This window comes from Neoarius graeffei, chromosome 23 (genome assembly GCF_027579695.1).
Source record: "Neoarius graeffei isolate fNeoGra1 chromosome 23, fNeoGra1.pri, whole genome shotgun sequence".
In the NCBI taxonomy this organism is placed as follows: Eukaryota; Metazoa; Chordata; class Actinopteri; order Siluriformes; family Ariidae; genus Neoarius; species Neoarius graeffei.
Genome location: NC_083591.1, coordinates 12,880,251 through 12,901,326, shown reverse-complemented (window position 1 = coordinate 12,901,326; position 21,076 = coordinate 12,880,251). Strand labels below are relative to the sequence as shown.

At 43.9% G+C, this 21,076-nt stretch overlaps 1 protein-coding gene across 3 annotated transcripts in view; it reads right to left on the bottom strand.

The window, feature by feature from the left end:
* Positions 1-6,257: 6,257 nt before the first annotated feature.
* Positions 6,258-21,076, bottom strand: part of septin4b (septin 4b) — a 221,120-nt gene continuing 206,301 nt past the window's right edge. For all 3 annotated transcript variants that reach the window (XM_060905783.1, XM_060905782.1, XM_060905781.1), the window contains exon 11: positions 6,258-8,216. In XM_060905783.1, the coding sequence (XP_060761766.1) occupies positions 8,148-8,216 (69 nt within the window). In that variant the 3' untranslated portion in view covers positions 6,258-8,147. The remainder of the gene's footprint in view (positions 8,217-21,076) is intronic.

The window sequence follows — 21,076 nt, the reverse complement described above, 5'->3', positions numbered from 1 at the left end:
GCCTTGCCCCAGGGCTAATCTCGCATGACGTCACATGTGGAACCCCAGTTATCTGGGTCATTTTGGTTTATCTGACTCTGTGCTTGTTTGACTCACTGAAATTGGATATTGTTGTTGGAATCTTACAAAAATAATGATGGGAAAGCGCTGCGTTGTGTTTGGATGTTCAAATCCATATACAACAGGACATTCAGTTCACGAATTTCCAAGAAATGGCACAAAAGCGACAGTGGGTGAGGTTTGTGCAAATGAAGTGGGCAGATTTCATGTCACCTACTAATAATAAATTCAAGTCAAGTCAAGTTTATTTCTATAGTGCTTTTAACAATAAACATTGTTGCAAAGCAGCTTTACAGAATTTGAATGACTTTAAACATAAGCTAATTTTATCCCTAATCTATTCCCAATGAGCAAGACTGTGGCAATGGTGGCAAGGAAAAACTCCCTCAGACGACATGAGGAAGAAACCTCGAGAGGAACCAGACTCAAAAGGGAACCCATCCTCATTTGGGCGACAACAGACAACATGATTATAACATTAACAGTTTTAACATGAAGTCAGTTTCATTGATGTTATAACTCTTCATTGATGGAAACTTGAGTGCAAAACTGTTCATGACAACTGCAGTCCTAAAGTTAACAAGTCAACTGTAATCCTCAGCCATAAGAGCATTACTGTAAGAATCCAGAGCATCTTCCAAGTGTGACTTTTGACTGTTCATATGGGGCCGTCCTCCACAGGAGCGATGTGATGAGACTCTGACCAGACATAGGGCATCAGGATGGATCAGGCAGGTCCGAGGAGCAGAAGAGGTCAGCATCTCGATCTCAGGATTGACATGTAACTCAGGGGGACGGACCGGGGGGAACACAGGTTGTTAGGTATGCCCAATGTCACCTGAATAAGTAGAAACAGTATACATTTTGTGCTGAGTGCAAGCAGGGACTCTGGCAAAACTAACGACAGCATAATTAAAAGGGGAGAGCTAGAAGGCATGAGGGAGCCCCGGGACATAAAGCAGCAGCCACTACACCGTCAACAAACTCGAGTGAGCAAGTGAGTAGGGGACTGACAGCATCCATACATCCCAGTTTACCAAAACACTCTATGTCTGAGAGCTACTCCTTTACCTCATAAACACTATTCACAAAAGGCTTGACTAAACAGATAAGTTTTCAGCCTAGACTTAAACACTGAGACTGTGTCTGATTTCCGAACATGACTTGGAAGGCTGTTTCATAACTGTGGGGCTTTGTAAGAAAAGGCTCTGCCCCCTGATGTAGCCTTCACTATACGAGGTACCAGCAGATAGCCTGCACCTTTTGATCTAAGTAGGCGTGGCAAGTCGTAAAGGACCAGATGTTCACTCAGGTACTGTGGCGCAAGACCATTCAGTGCTTTAAAGGTCAATAGTAGTACTTTATAATCAATACAAAATTTGATTGGGAGCCAATGCAGTGTGGATAAGACAGGGGTGATGTGGTCATATTTTCTGGTTCTAGCAAGGACTCTTGCTGCTGCATTTTGAACTAACTAGAGCTTGTTTATGCGCTTATTGGAACATCCAGACAGTAAGGCATTATAATAATCCAACCTGGAGGTAACGAAAGCATGAACTAGTTTTTCTGCATCATGTAGTGACATTAAATTTCTTATCTTAGCAATATTTCTGAGATGAAAGAAAGCTATCCAGGTAATGCTATCAAAATGAGTTTCAAATGAAAGACTGGGGTCAATAATCACTCCAAGGTCTTTTACTGCTTCACATGAAGAAACAGAAAGGGTTTCTTCAATAATCAGAGTTACTGTGTAATCAGAAAACCTACTTCTAGCTGCATGTGGTCTGAGTACAAGTACTTCAGTCTTGTCAGAGTTAAGCAGAAGGAAGTTAATAAGCATCTAGTGTCTAATGTCCTTCACACATTCCTCAATTCTATTAAGCTGGTGTCTCTCATCTGGTTTTGCAGAAACATACAGCTGTGTCATCAGCATAACAGTGGAAACTAATGTCATGTTTACGAATAATATCACCCAGAGGTAACTTATATAAAGAAAAAAGCAGTGGACCCAAGACAGAACTTTGTGGAACACCAAACTTTACCTCAGTATGTCTAGAAATATTACCATTTACATCAACATACTGATAGCGATCAGTTAAATAAGACCTGAGCCAGGGGAGAGCTGTTCCCTTAACTCCCACAACATTTTCTAGTCTATTCAGAAGAATGGAATGATCAATGGTATCAAATGCTGCACTAAGGTCAAGCAACACAAACAGCAAGACACAACCCTGATCAGACGCCAACAGTAGGTCATTTACTACTTTCACCAAAGCTGTCTCTATGCTATGAAGAGGTCTAAATCCTGAGTGATACATTTCAAGGATGTTATTCCTATGTAAATATGAGCATAACTGCTGTGCCACAGCTTTTTCAAGGATCTTGGAGATAAAGGGGAGGTTTGATATTGGCCGATAATTGGACAGCTGACAGGGATCAAGGTCAGGTTTTTTAATCAGGGGTTTGATAACTGTTAATTTAAAGGAAAACTGTTAATTTGGGTACATAGCCAATCCTAAGAGAAGAATTTATTATTTTTAGAAGCGGTTCAATTACTTCAGGTATTATCTGTTTGAATAGACGTGTAGGTAAGGGATCTAGTACGCAAGTTGAGGCTTTTGATGCTGAGATTATCATTCATTCATTCATTATCTCTAGCCGCTTTATCCTTCTACAGGGTCGCAGGCAAGCTGGAGCCTATCCCAGCTGACTACGGGCGAAAGGCGGGGTACACCCTGGACAAGTCGCCAGGTCATCACAGGGCTGACACATAGACACAGACAACCATTCACACTCACATTCACACCTACGGTCAATTTAGAGTCACCAGTTAACCTAACCTGCATGTCTTTGGACTGTGGGGGAAACCGGAGCACCCGGAGGAAACCCACGCGGACATGGGGAGAACATGCAAACTCCACACAGAAAGGCCCTCGCCGGCCCCGGGGCTCGAACCCAGGACCTTCTTGCTGTGAGGCGACAGCGCTAACCACTACACCACCGTGCCGCCTTGCTGAGATTAATGAAAGTAATTAAATTTCTCTAGGGGGAGTAAAACATTCTAATTGCTGATCTGATACAGTTATATTGTTAACTACAGGGTCACTTACATTGTCATCATTATCATCTCATTATCTGTAGCCGCTTTATCCTGTTCTACAGGGTTGCAGGCAAGCTGGAGCCTATCCCAGCTGACTACGGGCAAAAGGCGGGGTACACCCTGGACAAGTCGCCAAGTCATCACAGGGCTGACACATAGACACAGGCAACCATTCACACTCACATTCACACCTACGGTCAATTTAGAGTCACCAGTTAACCTAACCTGCATGTCTTTGGACTGTGGGGTAAACCGGAGCACCCGGAGGAAACCCACGCGGACACGGGGAGAACATGCAAACTCCGCACAGAAAGGCCCTCACCGGCCACTGGGCTTGAACCCAGGACCTTCTTGCTGTGAGGCAACAGCGCTAACCACTACACCACCGTGCCGCCCTGACCTTAAATTAGTAGTTTGAATTTTTTTGTCAGATATTTTCAATTTTGTCATTAAAAAAAATTAATGAAGTCCTTGCTACTACATACTGCAGGTGTGCATGTGTCTATAGTGGACTTATTCCTGGTTAATTTTGCTACAGTATTAAATAGGAATCTAGGATTATTTTTGTTATCTTCTATTAGGGAGGAGAGATATGTTGATCTAGCAGCACTAAGAGCTTTTCTGTACTTCAGGAAGCTCTCCTTCCATGCTAATTTGAACACTACCAATTTTGTTTGACGCCATTTACGTTCCAGTTTTCAAGTGGTCTGTTTTAAAGTGCAAGTGTCATCGTTATACCAAAGTGCTAATTTTTTCTCTCTGATCATTTTCCTTTTAAGAGGAGCTACATTATCTAAAGTATGGCGGAACGTTGACTCTAAGCATTCAGTTGCCTGATCAAGTTCTGCAGGGGCTGACAGTGATTCAATCAAAGTTGATAACTCTGGGAGATCATTTATAAAGCTCTGTGCAGTAGTTGACATGAATGTATGTTTAATACAGTAGCATGGTGAGGTGCATATATTATTATTCAGACATATTTTGAATGAGATAATGATCTGAGATAACTTCAGACTGTGGAAGTATGACTATATTTTCTATGTTTAACCCGACTGTTAGTATTAGATCGAGAGTGTGACCACCATTGTGGGTCTGTCCTATGACACTCTACTGAATCTAAAATGGACACAATGTTTAACCCCTCCATGTTTAACTTCTACTGAATCTAAAATGGACACAAATTCTGTTTTCAAAGGGTCTTCTGGGTTATCAAAGTGAATATTAAATATCAAAGTGAATATTAAATCTGATTCATCATGTATTCATCACCACCAGAACAATCACATGGGAATTATTGGAGCAAAAAAGAAACCCATTTATTTAATAAATGACATTTGATCTGACATTTGGACAGTTCGTCGATTCCCCTATTACTGCCCACTTCATATTTTCTTTCAAAAATTACACTGAATAAGTGTATGTTTTAAAGATTATATTTCTGCATTTATTGAGGTATATGTAAATATTTTCCCTATATTTTGCAGTGGCCAGCTTAGAATAAAAATCGACAAACCAATTTGTGTTTCCAGTTCTCGCTGGATGGTGGTGCGCTATCGGCGCTGAGTGGGACTGTTGTGAACTGGGTGAACTAGCATCTGTTTCTTGTCTTGGGGGCTCGAAAAGATAACCACTTATTCAGGAATATCCTTGATAATCTTCTTCCCCTTCATCTGACATAAGAATCCCAATCACTATCAGAATTCTCTCCAAAACATGATTCCATATCGAGACTGGTCTAACCACTGCTGAACGAAATTGATACCTGGATTGTTACACGTGTGACATCACGCACCCCTTCGGGATCTTCTGGTTCAGTCTTAGCAGATTCTGTGAAAATCAGCTTATTTTGCTGATTTCCCATCAATTTATGGCCTTTTGGATCAGCTATGGTTCGAAAACACATGATCAATCAACATAATGATTGTTGCTTTGCACAAGCAAAAAAGTGGGGTTTAGAGGCATTACATTCACTTTAACATTAACTGTGAACTGATCAAAAGCATTATGTGAATTTTATCAAGTGTGATGGGATGGGATGGGATGGGATGGATGAAGTCATGTTTGTATCTGTCTAAATAATGAATATTTAGAGAGAAAACTATTTTGCAATGTATTAAATCAATGAATAAATTCCACCAAGTGAGATGAGAATTTTTTATTACTTTAAAGAATATGCTCTAGTCATTTTTATCTTCACAAATACCAACCCTTACACAATATCTTTAATGCATTTATGAAACCCAAATAAAGATGTTGATATATTTGTATATATACACCTGAATCCAAAACCGCATACAGTATTATTGTTCCCTTTATAACATCAAAGCAACTGCTGAGGCTTAATTTTTTTTTTTACTCAAAGCAGAATGAAGACATGTAACAAAAACCATGGGGCCCAGAATCAAAATAATTAAATTAATATAGCTTCAGACAAAATGTCCAAAGTAGAGTTCTGACTGTAATCACATGCCTCAACCAAAAAACAGTCAGTAAGTATACATAAACTATATCTTTTTTTTAAACACTAGTTTTTATAACAAATGTAAAGTCTTAAATCACGTATCAGGTGAATATAACCCATGATATATTTCAGACACCTCATTAAAATATCCCAATGTAATGGGGGGGAACCCAGCAAAAAAAAAAAAACACCCCACATAACAACTCCACAGTGGATTTCTAATCCTTCAAATTAAAGGTACAATTGCAGGATCATGAGAAAAGGCCATTCAATTTATTTTCTTAAATATGTTATTTCTCACAGTGGATTTCTTAATTAAAAAAAAAATGGCAGTATCTAAAGACATAGATATGTACCACTAGGTATGTTTTTTGGTGTTGTCATAATTTTCAAGGGCTGAATTATTTATTCATTTATAATGAATTTCTGGTTATTTATTTATTTATAATTAAAATTTGGCTGAAGTTTCAAGCACCAGCAAGTTATTCATTTCCAGAATGGATTATATATCAACATCAGGGCATTTAATAGCCATTTTATTCATTTTAATTTTATTTAATCCAAATGAGAAATGAATTCTTACTGGCTAAATTTGTAAAGCTGATTTCTGATATATTGACCTGGGGGGGGGGGGGGGGGGGGGGGGGACAGCCCCTATATTTATCCTTAGATGATTCACATTAGCTTGATGCTGTTTTACGAACTTGGAAAACATCATTGTGTGGATGTAATTTTACTCAAAAATGTCCTGATTTATTTATTGTTCTTCAGTAATGTCATGTTAGCATTCACATGATCATGATGATCATAAATATTATGTTTTGCAGCAAAAAATTAAAATATTGCAACTTCATTTCATCTATTATTACACCATTAAGATAAAGACAATGTTATATACTGATAGTTTCTTCTCTGCGCACATTACTAAGTGTCTTCTCTTGACTTGTTAGTTAAAAGTCCACACTTATGGAATGAAGCAATTTTTTGGAACATTTTTACAAAAAAGAAATCAATAATATGTCAGCCTTGTTAAGAAAAATATTGTTCTTACAGTACTTCAATTATCATCGTCATTATTATTATTATTATTATAAGAAAATAAAACAGTGTTGACCTATTTAAAAGAAACCTTCTGTTTCTTTTTTTAGCCATACAAACAAAAGCATGTACATACAGTACGACAAATGCATTCATTTAACAAAACAGTACAAATAAAATACCATGATGTAGAAAAAGAAACCATTTAAATAATTTGTTGGTTTTATCCTATGATAAAGAGTTAAACCAGAGAATTATATATGCATAATGGTGTATAAACAAAGCTACTTAAAGGGTGCCACTTTCTAGCTTTCACTCCCACCAATATACCCACTCAGGAAAAAAAAAAAAGTATATATATCTCCTCTGATTTTTTTTTCTTAAAACAACATCCAAATGTATTTGCTGTTATAGAGAAAACACATTAACTGAACTAATAAAAAAAAAAAAGACACAATACCGGAGTTTGTAGTTCTCTGGAACTTTTCATAAACTTTTACAAATTTGGATGTAAAATATTTTTGGTGTACTTAGACTGCAAGCAAATTTATTTCTTGTCTATCTTTTGGAAATAAAGGTACCAAACTGTCCTTTTCCTTTTGCTGGGTTCGTACCATCAAGGGTACATCGTTTGTACCTGTCGTATGTATCATTGACCTAATAATGTACACTTTTATAATAACTTAAAAGTACATTATTGGTCCCATAAGGTTCAGTTCCATACCTTTACACTGATTAAAAGTGTACAACACGTGGCTTCCAACATAAAACAGACATACTAAAGGAGCAAAAGCTGTCCACTTGAAGGTACTACCCGAGCAACAAGGAAAAGAGGAAAAGCATAGTTTGGTACATTTATTTTTTTATGAGAGTGAAATAGAAAAGTGACATCAAAAGATGTCCAAAAATTGTACAATTAAAAAGAAAATTAAAAATTAAGAAAAAAACCCACCCTTGCTTGCACTTTAACAGAACTAAAATGTTGTATAAACTATATCAAATCTCCAGACAATAACATGCTCATTTGTTTAATCTGGTTCTTTACTTCAGTTACTGCTGTGTCTGTAAGAGCAACTACATTTGGACTTTGTCATTGTAGTGCACTGCACAAAAAAGAGTATTTTTTTTTCTGCAATCTTCTAAAGCGAGGAATGTGTTCTTTTGATCTCTATAAGCAGGCCAGACTGTTTCACAAACTACAGCACATTTGTTTTTGTGACAAATTCTTTGCGTCTATATCAGCTAGTGGACTCCAGACAAGGTGGTTGTTGTTTTTGGTTTTTTTTTGAGCACTTAATGACACTTAGTGGAACTCCAAAACCACTCATACATACAGAGACAAAGTGGACCTGAACATGGAGCATGCTTTGTGCACTATGTTTGGAGCTTCAGTAAGCAGAAAGGGGTCTGATCAGATGGCAATGTCCCAGGCATGAAGGTCAGGCAGTAAAGTGGCACCGTGGCAAAGTTGGATGGCACATGCAGGGGTTAATAGGCTTCCTTCTGGGTGTGCATCTGCTCTTGGATCTTCTGCAGCATCTCCTGCATTCGCCGCAGCTGTGAAAATATAGGCAGAAGGGAAAAAAAATTAATCAATTTAACCAACTCATCAGCAGAGGAGCAAAAATGCTTATGCAATGAGTTTCGACTTGTCGTGTGTTCATGGAGGAACTTTGGACACCGCTCAATGGGCAATCGATTAACTTTTAACTTCTGTGTAACTGCAGAAAATAAAATAAAAATAATAACTCCCACATACACATTTAAAATAATCCTGTAATACTTTGTTCAGCTATGGGTTTGTGTGTATTTGTGTGCATGGTGTCTTTTGTACTGAGAAAGAAATTAAAATCGCATAACATAGTTACTAATATTTATTTCTAAGGTGTATATTTAATGTATGTACACTTGTATGGCATTTAACGACCCTGCGATTAAAGCTACAGTAAATATATTTGTTTTAAATGTAATTAACTGACCGACCTTTTGAAGTAAATGTTATCAGATGACTTCTAACTATAAGGAACCAGAAATGGGAGAATATAGGAATAGAACAGCTTTAACAGTTTGGTGTCGTTATTGTTGTTGTTGTCATTTTTTTTTTTTACAATCAAATGAATTAATGGAATCCAAATTGTTACTGTTGCTCAACAACCAGAATTTTTCAATCAAAGTTCTCCACTTTACCTGAACTTAATGGACACAAAACTGGTTCTATTCACTTATTTTCTCTTGAAACCAAAGTTACAGCCATACTAATATACAGCAATAATCATTGGGACCTCAAAACCCTAATATTTTAAGTTGAAAATGAAAAGATATATTCTATAAAATAGCTCAAAGCTAGATGCTGAAAGCAGCCATTATCTTTTTTTTTTAACTCAGAATCAGTTCATTGATTTGTTCCCTAACTCTTAGTGATACGAGTCCTTATGTAACACATTTAAAGTGTAAACAGTGACGTCATTTGTCAGTTTATTATCTCTACAAATCAGATCCACTCAGTCCATTGTTTTGTGTCATTATATCAGGATTCACATACAACACTGCAGTATATTGCACTGCAGTTAAGACTAGTATGTTTTTTGTTTGTTCATTCGTTCTTTGGTTGGTTGTTTTTACAGTATGCATGTACCTCCTCTTTAATATTTAAATGTGTTGTCAGGATAAGTCATTTGTGGTACATGTGTACAGTGTATATCAGATTTTACAAATTTTAATTTTATTTTCATTGCATATACATTGTGAAAATGACCACATCTGTGCATCAGTACTGAAATACTACAATTCAATAACCAATCAATATTTAATAGGTATTATTCCACAGCACCATTGAATTCTCAATTCTGATTGGTTAGAAGGCATAGTAGTCCTGGCTGTAAATCAAATCAGCTTTAAATTAATGTGCTTATTGAAATACATTATCATTCTATAGTAACAACTACTAACCCCAATTCCAGAAAAGTTGGGATATTTTCCAAAATGCAATAAAAGCAAAAATCCGTGATTTGTTAATTCACGTGAACCTTTATTTAACTGAAAAAAGTCCAAAGAAAAGACAACCCCAATTCCATAAATTTGGGACACTGTGTAAATCATAAATAAAAACAAAATGTGAAGATTTACAAATCTTGGAAACCCTAAATTTAATTGAAAATAGTACAAAGACAACATGTCAAATGTTGAAACTGAGAAATTTTTTTGTTTTTTGAAAAATATATGCTCGTTTTGAATTTGATGTCAGTAACACATTTAAGAAAAGTTGGGACGGACAACAAAAGACTGAAAAAGCTGTGTAATGCTAAAAAAATAATAATTAGGTTAATTGGCAACAGGTCAGTAACATTATTGGATATAAAAAGGGCATCCCAGAGAGGAGGAGTCTCTCAGAAGTAAAGATGGGGAGGAATTCACCGCTCTGTGAAAGACTGCATGGGCAAATGGTGCAACAATTTAAGAATAACGTTCCTCAATGTAAAATTGCAAACAATTTAGGGATTATCATCATCTATGGTACATAATATCATTAAAAGATTCAGAGAATCTGAAGAAATCTCTGTATGCAAGAGACAAGGCTGAAAATTGACATTGGATGCCTGTGATCTTCAGGCCCTCAGGAGACATTGCATTAAAAGCAGACACATGTCTGTAGTGGAAATCACTGTATGGGCTCAGGAACACTTCAGAAAACCATCATCTGTGAAAACAATTCATTACTGCAGCCACAAATGCAAGTTAAAACCACATATAAACAATATCCAAAAACACCACCACATGCTCTGGGCCCGAGCTGTTTTATGATGGACTGAGGTGAAGTTGAAAATTGTCCTGAGGTCTGATAAATCAAAAGTAGAAATTGTTTTTAGAAATCATTGTCACAATCCAGCCCGGAACTTCCAGATCCTGATCTGCGCCTTTGTGCTCTGCTCTGCATTTTTCCCATTCTCCCCATACTGTGTTAGCACACCTGCTACGTGTTTATAATCAGCCACCCCATATAAACACACCAAGGAGATTCACGCAGCACGGATAAATAGTCTCTGTAAGTTGTGTCTTGCTCACATTCTCATTTATGCTCACGCTTTGTTCCTCAACTTTGTTTACATTTTTGGATTGTGATTTTTGCCTGCCATTTTTGGGACCTCTCATTGTGACTTTGGCTTCGGATTTTGTGTGTTGATTACAACTTTGCTTGCTATTTTTTTGGGACTTAACGCCATCTTCCGAGAAATCAGTAAATTGGCTTTGGACTATGCTGCGGCACCTGTCACCTGCCTGCCTGCCTCACGAATCAACTCCTCACATATGCGTTCTCACATTTTCCATCGTTGGACATTGGGTCCTATCTGTTTCCGTGGCCTTTGGGTAGTGACAGAATTTATCCGCCACCACCATGTACCCAGCAGTCTACGATGTGCTTAAATCAGCGTTGGCTAAGCAGGGCTCTGTCCTGGGATCGCATCAATCAGAGCCATTCACCAAAGTATGTCTTCCATCACTGATACCCTACAAAGACTCTGCACAGATGGAGAGCCTCCAGGCTTCAATCACAGGCCAACCAGCATTAGCTCCACCTAGTCAATCTGCCATGCTGACCTTACCCCCCCTCCTCCCTCGTGAGACTTGGCTACTGTGGCAGCGGGGGCGTGGGCAAGCGCCGGTCTGTGACAGGAGGGCGGAGTCAGGGAAGGTAAGTGGCAGAATCACTACACCTGATGTCAATTAACCTGTGTTTGGGTGTCTTCCCAGTGACCGCGCCCTATATAAAGAGAGAGAGAGCAGAGGAAGAGAGCTCTCTCCTGAACCAGATACTTGGGTGTGTGTGTGTATATATGTATGTATGGAAGAGAGTGTTTTTGCATCTGAAAAGAGCAAAATAAAAAGAGTTATGGAACTTTATTCTGGCCTACCGTCTTTCTGTGCTCCTCCCCCTCCTACGAACTTCCACAGTGGTGCTGAAACCCGGGACGGAGCACAGGAAAAGAACAGCCCCATGGAGTCCTCCCCCTTCGCAGACCTGGTCCATGCCCTCGCCATGGCCCAGCAGAGCCAGCACCAGGCGCTAGTCACCCTCCGGAAGGAGCAAGAGCGTTGGTTTGAGGCCCTGGTGCTGGCACAGCAGGAAGATTGACGGGCGTTTCGGCACCTCCTCACGTCGGCGGGGTCCACCATCTCCACTGCCGCGGGCCCTTCTTCCCTCACCTGAGCCAAGATGGGCCCGCAGGACGACCCCGAGGCCTTCCTCACGCTCTTCGAGCAGACAGCAGAGGCCTCAGACTGGCCGGTGGAACAGTGAGCGGCGCGCCTCCTCCCCCTGCTAACGGGCGAGGCGCAGCTGGCCGCGCTACAGCTCCCCACCTACCGCCGGCTGGCCTACGCGGACCTTCGCCGGGCTGTCCTCCAGCGGGTGGGGCACACCCCCGAACAACAGCGACAGCGCTTCCATGCTCTGCGGCTGGAGGAAGTCGGCCAGCCATTCGCGTTTGGCCAGCAACTCCTGGACGCCTGCTGGCGGTGGTTAAGGGCCAACAACCGCGACGCCGAGGGACTCTTCGATCAGGTGGTGCTGGAGCAGTTCATCGGCCGCCTGCCAGAGGGAACTGGGGAATGGGTCCAGTGCCACCGCCTGGCATCGCTGGATCAGGCCATCGAGTTGGCGGAGGACCATTTGGCGGCTGTTCCGACGACAGGACAGCGGACATCCTCTTCTCTCCTCTCCTCTCTCTCTCCTCCTGTGTCTTGTCCTCGCCCCGTCCCCCCACCGTGGAGGCGGGGGCCGGCCCCACCCCAGCCAGCCCGTCGCACCCGCGGTGCCCTCCCGTTTTTCCTTTCTGTGTCTGTCTCTTCCCCCCCTCAGGTGAGTGAGCCCCAGGGCGCCGGTGCAGAGAGGAAGCCCGGGCCAGTTTGCTGGCGCTGCGGGGAGCCGGGCCACCTCCAACAGCAGTGTTCGGCAATGGAAGTGGGTGTGGTGGTTCGGATCCCCGACGCGCCAGGAGCTGCCCTTGATCGGGCCGGAGCGTATCGCATACCGGTGAGTATCCAAGGGGATACATATCAGGCGTTGGTGGATTCTGGTTGTAATCAGACCTCAATTCACCAAAGCCTGGTGCAAGACGAGGCATTGGGGGGAGCACAGGGGGTGAAGGTGTTGTGTGTGCACGGGGATGTTCACAGCTACCCTTTGGTGTCGGTCCACATTTTTTTCCGAGGGGAAAAATTTATAGTAAAGGCGGCGGTTAATCCTCGCCTCACCCATTCGATAATTTTGGGGACTGATTGGCCGGGATTCGGGGAGTTGATGAGTCATTTAGTGAAGAGTGGGTCCTGCAATAGTTCAGCAGGGGGAGGTCCTGGTGTCGCCTTGGCAGGAGCAGCTGTCACAGAGCCATCTACATCATCTCCGCGTCAGAGTGAGGAGCCACAGGCTCCTCCTCCCTCTCTTGGGGAATCCCTGGCGGATTTCCCGTTAGAGCAGTCGCGAGACGAGACTCTGCGGCATGCATTTGACCAAGTGAGAGTAATCGATGGTCAAACGCTCCTGCCGAACACCACCCCGTCCTTCCCCTATTTTTCTATTATGAAAAATAGATTATACCGAGTGACGCAGGACACTCAGACGAAAGAGCAAATCACACAGCTTTTGATTCCAAAAAGCCGCCGGGAATTGGTATTCCAGGCAGCTCACTTTAATCCCATGGCTGGACACTTAGGGCAGGATAAGACACTAGCCCGAATAATGGCCCGATTCTACTGGCCGGGGATTTGTGGTGATGTCTGTAGGTGGTGTACGGCGTGCCGCGAATGCCAGTTAATAAATCCAGCGGCCATTCCAAAAGCGCCTTTGTGCCCTCTACCATTAATCAAGACCCCGTTCGAAAGAATTGGGATGGATCTCGTCGGGCCATTAGATCGGTCAACACGAGGGTACCGCTTTATATTAGTTCTGGTGGACTATGCAATGCGATACCCGGAAGCAGTGCCTCTCCGCAATATCTCAGCACGCAGTATTGCAGAGGCACTCTTCCGCGTCATCTCCCGAGTTGGAATCCGAAAGAGATTCTGACTGATCAAGGCACCTCGTTTATGTCACGAACACTGAACGAACTGTATGGGTTATTAGGTATTAAGCCGATCCGCACCAGCATGTATCACCCACAAACGGACGGTTTAGTTGAACGGTTCAATCGAACCCTCAAGAATATAATTAAAAAATTCGTAAGTGAGGACGCACGTAACTGGGATAAATGGCTCGAACCCTTGTTATTTGCAGTGCGAGAGGTCCCCCAAGCCTCCAAGGGGCTCTCCCCATTTGAATTATTATATGGCCGTAAGCCGCGTGGCATTTTATATGTGCTGCGAGAAAATTGGGAGGAGGGACCTTCACCAAGTAAAAATGAAATTCAATACGTTATTGACCTGCGCGCAAAACTCCACACACTCACACACCTAACCCAGGAGAATTTGTGGCAGGCCCAAGAACGGCAAACCCACCTGTACGACAGGGGTACGTGCCTTAGGGAGTTCGCACTGGGAGATAAAGTACTCGTACTGTTGCCCACATCGAGCTCCAAATTGATTGCCAAGTGGCAAGTACCCTTTGAGGTCACACGGCGAGTCGGGGACGTCGACTATGAGGTGAGGCAAATGGACAGGGGTGGGGCCATTTACCACCTCGATCTACTCAAACTCTGGAACGAGGAGGTCCCCGTAGCATTGGTGTCGGTGGTTCCGGAGAAGGCAGAGCTGGGGCCAGAGGTGCAAAAGGGAGCATTGGCATCGCATACCTCTCCAGTCCCCTGTGGAGGCCACCTCTCCCCGACCCAACTCGCGGAGGTTGCCCAGTTGCAGACTGAGTTTTCGGATGTGTTCTTGCCCCTGCCCGGCCGCACCGACCTCATAGAGCACCACATTGAGACGCCCCTGGGGGTGGTAGTGCGTAGCCGCCCTTACAGGCTACCCAAACACAAGAAAAAAGTGGTTCGGGAAGAACTTGAGGCCATGCTCAAGATGGTCATCATCGAGGAGTCCCACAGTGACTGGAGCAGCCCAGTGGTCTTGGTTCCCAAGGCCGACGGGTCGGTCCGGTTCTGTGTGGACTACAGAAAAGTCAACGCGGTGTCTAAATTCAACGCGTACCCAATGCCTCGTATTGATGAGTTGCTCGATCGGCTAGGCACGGCTCGCTTTTACTCGACGCTGGATTTGACAAAGGGTTATTGACAGATCCCCTTGACTCCATTATCCCGAGAAAAAATGGCCTTTTCCACACCGTTCGGCTTACACCAGTTTGTCACACTTCCTTTTGGGCTGTTTGGGGTGCCCGCTATGTTTCAGCGACTGATGGACAGGGTCATCCGCCCCCACGCCAATGCGGCCACATACCTCGACGATATCATTATTTATAGTAATGACTGGCAGCGGCACTTACAACACCTGAGGGCCGTCCTTAGGTCGCTGAGGCGAGCGGGTCTCACAGCCAACCCAAAGAAGTGTGCGATTGGGCAGGTGGAAGTACGGTATCTGGGCTTCCACTTGGGCAGCGGGCAGGTGCGTCCCCAAATTAACAAGACAGCAGCAATTGCGGCCTGCCCGAGGCCCAAGACCAAAAAGGGGGTGAGACAGTTCCTGGGGCTGGCTGGCTACTTTCGTAGGTTTATACCTAATTATTCGGATGTCACCAGCCCACTGACTGATCTCACTAAAAAGGGGGCACCAGATCCGGTCCAGTGGACGGAGCAATGCCAGCTGGCTTTCTCTGAGGTAAAGGCTGCACTGTGCGGGGGGCCACTGTTACACTCCCCTGACTTTTCTCTCCCTTTTATGTTACAGACGGATGCGTCAGACAGAGGGCTGGGGGCTGTGTTGTCCCAGGAGGGGGAGGGGGAGGACCGTCCAGTGCTGTACATCAGCAGAAAGCTGTCAGTACGCGAGGGGCGCTACAGCACGATTGAAAAGGAGTGCCTCACGATCAAGTGGGCAGTCCTCGCCCTCCGCTACTACCTGCTGGGACGCCCTTTCACCCTCTGTTCGGACCATGCGCCCCTCCAGTGGCTCCACCGCATGAAGGATGCCAACACGCGGCTCACCCGTTGGTATCTGGCACTCCAACCCTTCAACTTCAAGGTGATCCACAGGCTGGGGGCGCAGATGGTTGTGGCGGACTTTCTCTCCCGTCAAGGGGGGGGGGAAGCCAGCTGCAGGCCGGACGGCTGCCCGGCCTGAGTCGGGCGGTGGGGGTATGTGGCAGTGGGGGCATGGTCAAGCACCAGTCTGTGACAGGAGGGCGGAGTCAGGGAAGGTAAGTGGCAGAATCACTACACCTGATGTCAATTAACCTGTGTTTGTGTGTCTTCCCAGTGACCGCGCCCTATATAAAAAGAGAGAGAGAGCAGAGGAAGAGAGCTCTCTCCTGAACCAGATACTTGTGTCTGTGTGTGTATATATGTATGTATGGAAGAGAGTGTTTTTGCATCTGAAAAGAGCAAAATAAAAAGAGTTATGGAACTTTATTCTGGCCTGCCGTCTTTCTGTGCTCCTCCCCCTCCTACGAACTTGCACAGCTACCCACTCCACAGCTGTACGATGGTGCCCCTGGCATATGTTGTTCATTCCTCTGGCAGTGCTCCTTGGCCATGGAACTTCAGGCATCTGCCTTCCCATTGGAGAGCTCCCGAGTACCTTAAGTCATCACGCTTTTAACAGAAAAGGCATGGGAATAGGGAACAGCCATTTGGGATACCAGGGCACCCTGCTGCTCGAGTTTCAAAGAGTTCTCTGAGGAGATGCTGAAGGTTTTTGACCATTCCCCCAAGGGCAGAGAGGCAGCCGATGGGGCTGAAGCAAGGTGCCTGCTCCGTTCATGATTATCCCATTGAGTTTCAGAGTCTTGCTGCAGCAGTTGACTGGGACACCAGCGCCTTGTACGATCCCTTTTTTCATGGACTAAATCATGCCCTCCTGAATGAGAATGTGCCTCATGATCTGCCTGACACCCTGGATGGCTTGGTCAACTTGGCCGGCCGGGTAGATGCACGTCTTCTGCTGTGCAACCAGAGAAGGATCAGACATGCAGCCAAAGAGCTGAACCTAGAACTGTTACCCCTCCAGTGGAAGGTGCCATCCCAGTAGAGTCAGAGCCCATGCAATTAGGCAGAACCCAGGTAACTCCTGAGGAAAGAAGGTGTGGTCGAGAAACTAATTCCTGTTTTTATTGTGGACAGTCTGGACATTTCATCTCCCGCTGCACAGTAAAAGGCTCTGGCCACTAGTAGATTTGGGGATACGGGCAGGCATCTCTACACACACTTCCCCTGCTGTTAGGTCAACACTAACAGTTGAGATTTCGTTCCAGAACAAGGTCCAGTTTGTTCAAGCCCTCATTGATTCCAGTGCTGATCAGAGCTTCATCAAGACTTCCTGGCCAGAAATGGGCATCCCTTTGTGTCAGCTAGATTGCCCCCTTGTCACCCAAGTTCTGAATCGGGCTGAACTCAGCCCCAACTCCTGTGCCTCTGACCCTGTTACTTTGAAAGTATCTGGTAACCATGCTGAATCAATTACATTCTTCACTATAGAGTTTACTGTCTTGGGTCCCCCCCGGTTAAGCCCCCACATCCCCCACACTAACTGGAGCAATGGGACCATTCTCTCTTGGAGTACTCATTGCCTGGCCCCTTGCCTATCATCTACTCAGACTCCATTTGCCCCTCTTGTCATCAGCCCTGATGAGACTTTTGATCTCTCTAATGTGCCTCTCAAATATCTGGATCTTCGTGTGGTGTTCAGTAGGGCTTGTGCCACCTCCCTTCCTCCACACTGACCCTACAATTGCACCATTGAACTGCTACCTGGAACCACACCTCCCAGGGTCTGTATCTATTCTCTTTTGGCCTTGGAGTGGGAGGGCATGGACAAATACAGTTAGGTCCATATATATTTGGACACTGACACAAATTTTGTTTTTTTACCTGTTTACTGAAACATATTCAAGTTATAGTTATATAATGGACATGGACATAAAGTCCAGACTTTCAGCTTTCATTTGAGGGTATCCACATAAAAATTGGATGAAGAGTTTAGGAGTTTCAGCTCCTTAAAATGTGCCACCCTGTTTTTAAAGGGACCAAAAGTAATTGGACAATTGACTCAAAGGCTATTTCATGGGCAGGTGTGGGCAATTCCTTCATTATGTCATTCTCAATTAAGCAGATAAAAGGCCTGGAGTTGATTTGAGGTGTGGTGCTTGCATTTGGAAGATTTTGCTGTGAAGAAAACATGCGGTCAAAGGAGCTCTCCATGCAGGTGAAACAAGCCATCCTTAAGCTGTGAAAACAGAAAAAGACCTATCCGAGAAATTGTTACAATATTAGGAGTGGCAAAATCTACAGTTTGGTACATCCTGAGAAAGAAAGAAAGAAAGAAAGAAAGAAAGAAAGAAAGAACTGGTGAACTCATCAATGCAAAAAGACCTGGATGCCCACAGAAGACCACAGTGGTGGATGATCGCAGAATAATTTCCATGGTGAAGAGAAACCCCTTCACAACAGCCAACCAAGTGAACAACACTCTCCAGGAAGTAGGCGTATCAATATCCAAATCTACCATAAAGAGAAGACTGCATGAAAGTAAATACAGAGGGTTCACTGCACGGTGCAAGCCACTCATAAGCCTCAAGAATAAAAAGGCTAGATTGGACTTTGCTAAAAAAAAAACATCTAAAAAAGCCAGCACAGTTCTGGAAGAACATTCTTTGGACAGATGAAACAAAGATTAACCTCTACCAGAATGATGGAAAGAAAAAAGTATGGTGAAGGCGTGGTACAGCTCATGATCCAAAGCATAGCACATCATCTGTAAAACATGGTGGAGGCAGTGTGATGGCTTGGGCATGCATGGCTGCCAGTGGCACTGGGTCACTAGTGTTTATTGATGATGTGACATAGGACAGAAGCAGCCGGATGAATTCTGAGGTATTCAGAGACATACTGTGTGCTCAAATCCAGCCAAATGCAGCCAAACTGATTGGTCAGCGTTTCATAATACAGATGGACAATGACCCAAAACATAAAGCCAAAGCAACCCAGGAGTTTATTAAAGCAAAGAAGTGGAATATTCTTGAATGGCCAAGTCAGTCACCTGATCTCAACCCAATTGAGCATGCATTTCACTTGTTAAAGACTAAACTTCAGACAGAAAGGCCCACAAACAAACAGCAACTGAAAACCGCTGCAGTAAAGGCCTGGCAGAGCATTAAAAAGGAGGAAACACAGTGTCTGGTGATGTCCATGAGTTCAAGACTTCAGGCAGTCATTGCCAACAAAGGGTTTTCAACCAAGTATTAGAAATGAACATTTTATTTACAATTATTTAATTTGTCCAATTACTTTTGAGCCCCTGAAATGAAGGGATTGTGTTTAAAAAATGCTTTAGTTCCTCACATTTTTATGCAATCATTTTGTTCAACCCACTGAATTAAAGCTGAAAGTCTGAACTTCAACTGCATCTGAATTGTTTTGTTCAGAGTCTCTAACAGTTGGCATCATTCATCCTTCATCCTCACCTGCTGGTGCAGGGTTCTTCTTTGTGGAAAAGAAACACAAGTCCCTCAGGCCCTCCATTGCCTATCAGGGGCTTAATGCCATCACTGTCAGGAATAGTTATCCCCTCCCAATCATGTCCACAGCTTTCAAATTTCTTCAGGGGGCACAGTTTTTTACCAAGCTAGACCTCTGTAATGCTTATCACCTAGTACGAATAAGAGAAAGAGACAAGTGGAAGACAGCATTTAACACTCCCACGGGCTACTATGAGTATTTCGTTCTTCCCTTTAGGCTCACTGTCTTTCAAGCCCTGATCAATGATGTCCTGTGAGACTTCATTAACCAGTTCATTTTCATTTACCTCGATGATATCCTCGTCTTCTCCACCACATTGGAGGTCCATTGGTCCCATGTCAGAAAGGTCCTGCAATGGCTCTTAGAAAACCAACCCTTTGCCAAAGCAGAAAAGTGAGAGTTTCATAAGCACACTGTGTCCTTCTTGGGCTTTGTGATATCCCCTGGGGTGGTCCAAATGGACCCTGACAAGGTCAAGGTGGTCCTCGAGTGGCCTGTTCCCTCTTCCCATGAGGAACTGCTTTTTGGGGTTTGCTAATTTTTACCGAAGGTTCATCAAGAATTATAGCACCATTGCCACTCCTCTGGCTGAACTCATGTCCTCCAAGCACCCCTTCTCTTGGACCAACCATGCTGAGAAAGCCTTCTCTTCTCTTAAGAGCAGATTGACCTCATCCCAGACCCTGCCATTCATTTCATTCTCAAAGTGGACGCCTCTGACACTGGTGTCATGGCTGGTCTGTCCCAGAGGTCAGCCAAGGACAACAAGGTACACCCCTGCGCATTCGTTTCTCGTCATATGACCCTGGCCAAATGTAACTATGGAATTGGGGATCACGAACTGCTAGCTATCAAGCTGGCCCTAGAAGAATGGAGGCATTGGTTGGAGGAGACTAAGATTCCATTTATCATTTAGACAGACCATAAGAATCTCAAGCCAGGTGGTCTCTGTTTTTCTCCCGCTTTAACTTTGTACTCTCCTTCAGACCTGGTTCTAAGAATGTCAAGCCTGATGCTCTTTCCAGGCAGTTTTCTCTGGACTCTCAGCAAGACATCACTGAGCCCATCCTCCTTGCCCATTGCCTCATGGCCGCCATCCAACTCAACATAGAAACCACTGTCTAAAGCACCCTGTGCAGCGATCCAGGACCAGGCAATGGTCCACCCAATTATTTGTATGTGCCCCCTTGTGTGCGTTCCCAAGTACTGCAGTGGGGGCATGGCTCCCTCATAGCCTGTCATCCTGGGGCAGCCCGGACCCTTGCTGTCCTTAGGCTGCTGGGCCATAGAAGATTCACGCTGCACGCTGCATGCTGCACGCTACACGCTACACGTTCACGTGAAGAACCGGACCCTGGGCCATTAAACTTCATGCTTGGATGTTCACGTGTTGCGTCTGTTCTACTTTGACCGAGTAATACAACAATAACCAACAATATGGACTCTTCGGATGACGACGATTGCCTCATTCTGCTTTTACTGAGACAGAGGAAGAGAAAAAGGAACAGAATTTGGAGCCGAGAACACTTCCTTCTGAGAGAAACCCGTGGTGAATTTCACCGAACATTCTATAATCTGCTTGACAATCCCGATGAAGAACTATTTTTCAATTATACCATTCAATTATATTTTTTCTGAAGTTTTCCCCTGAAAGCATAGAGTTATCTCCCTAGACCCGTTCTGATTGGCTGGCGCGGCGGTGACCGCATGCATTGACTGGAATTTCCATCTTCACGCCTAGAAAAAAGTGTGCATGTTCATTTCATGCTTCACGCGTGAAGTGTGCAGCGTGCAGCGTGCAAC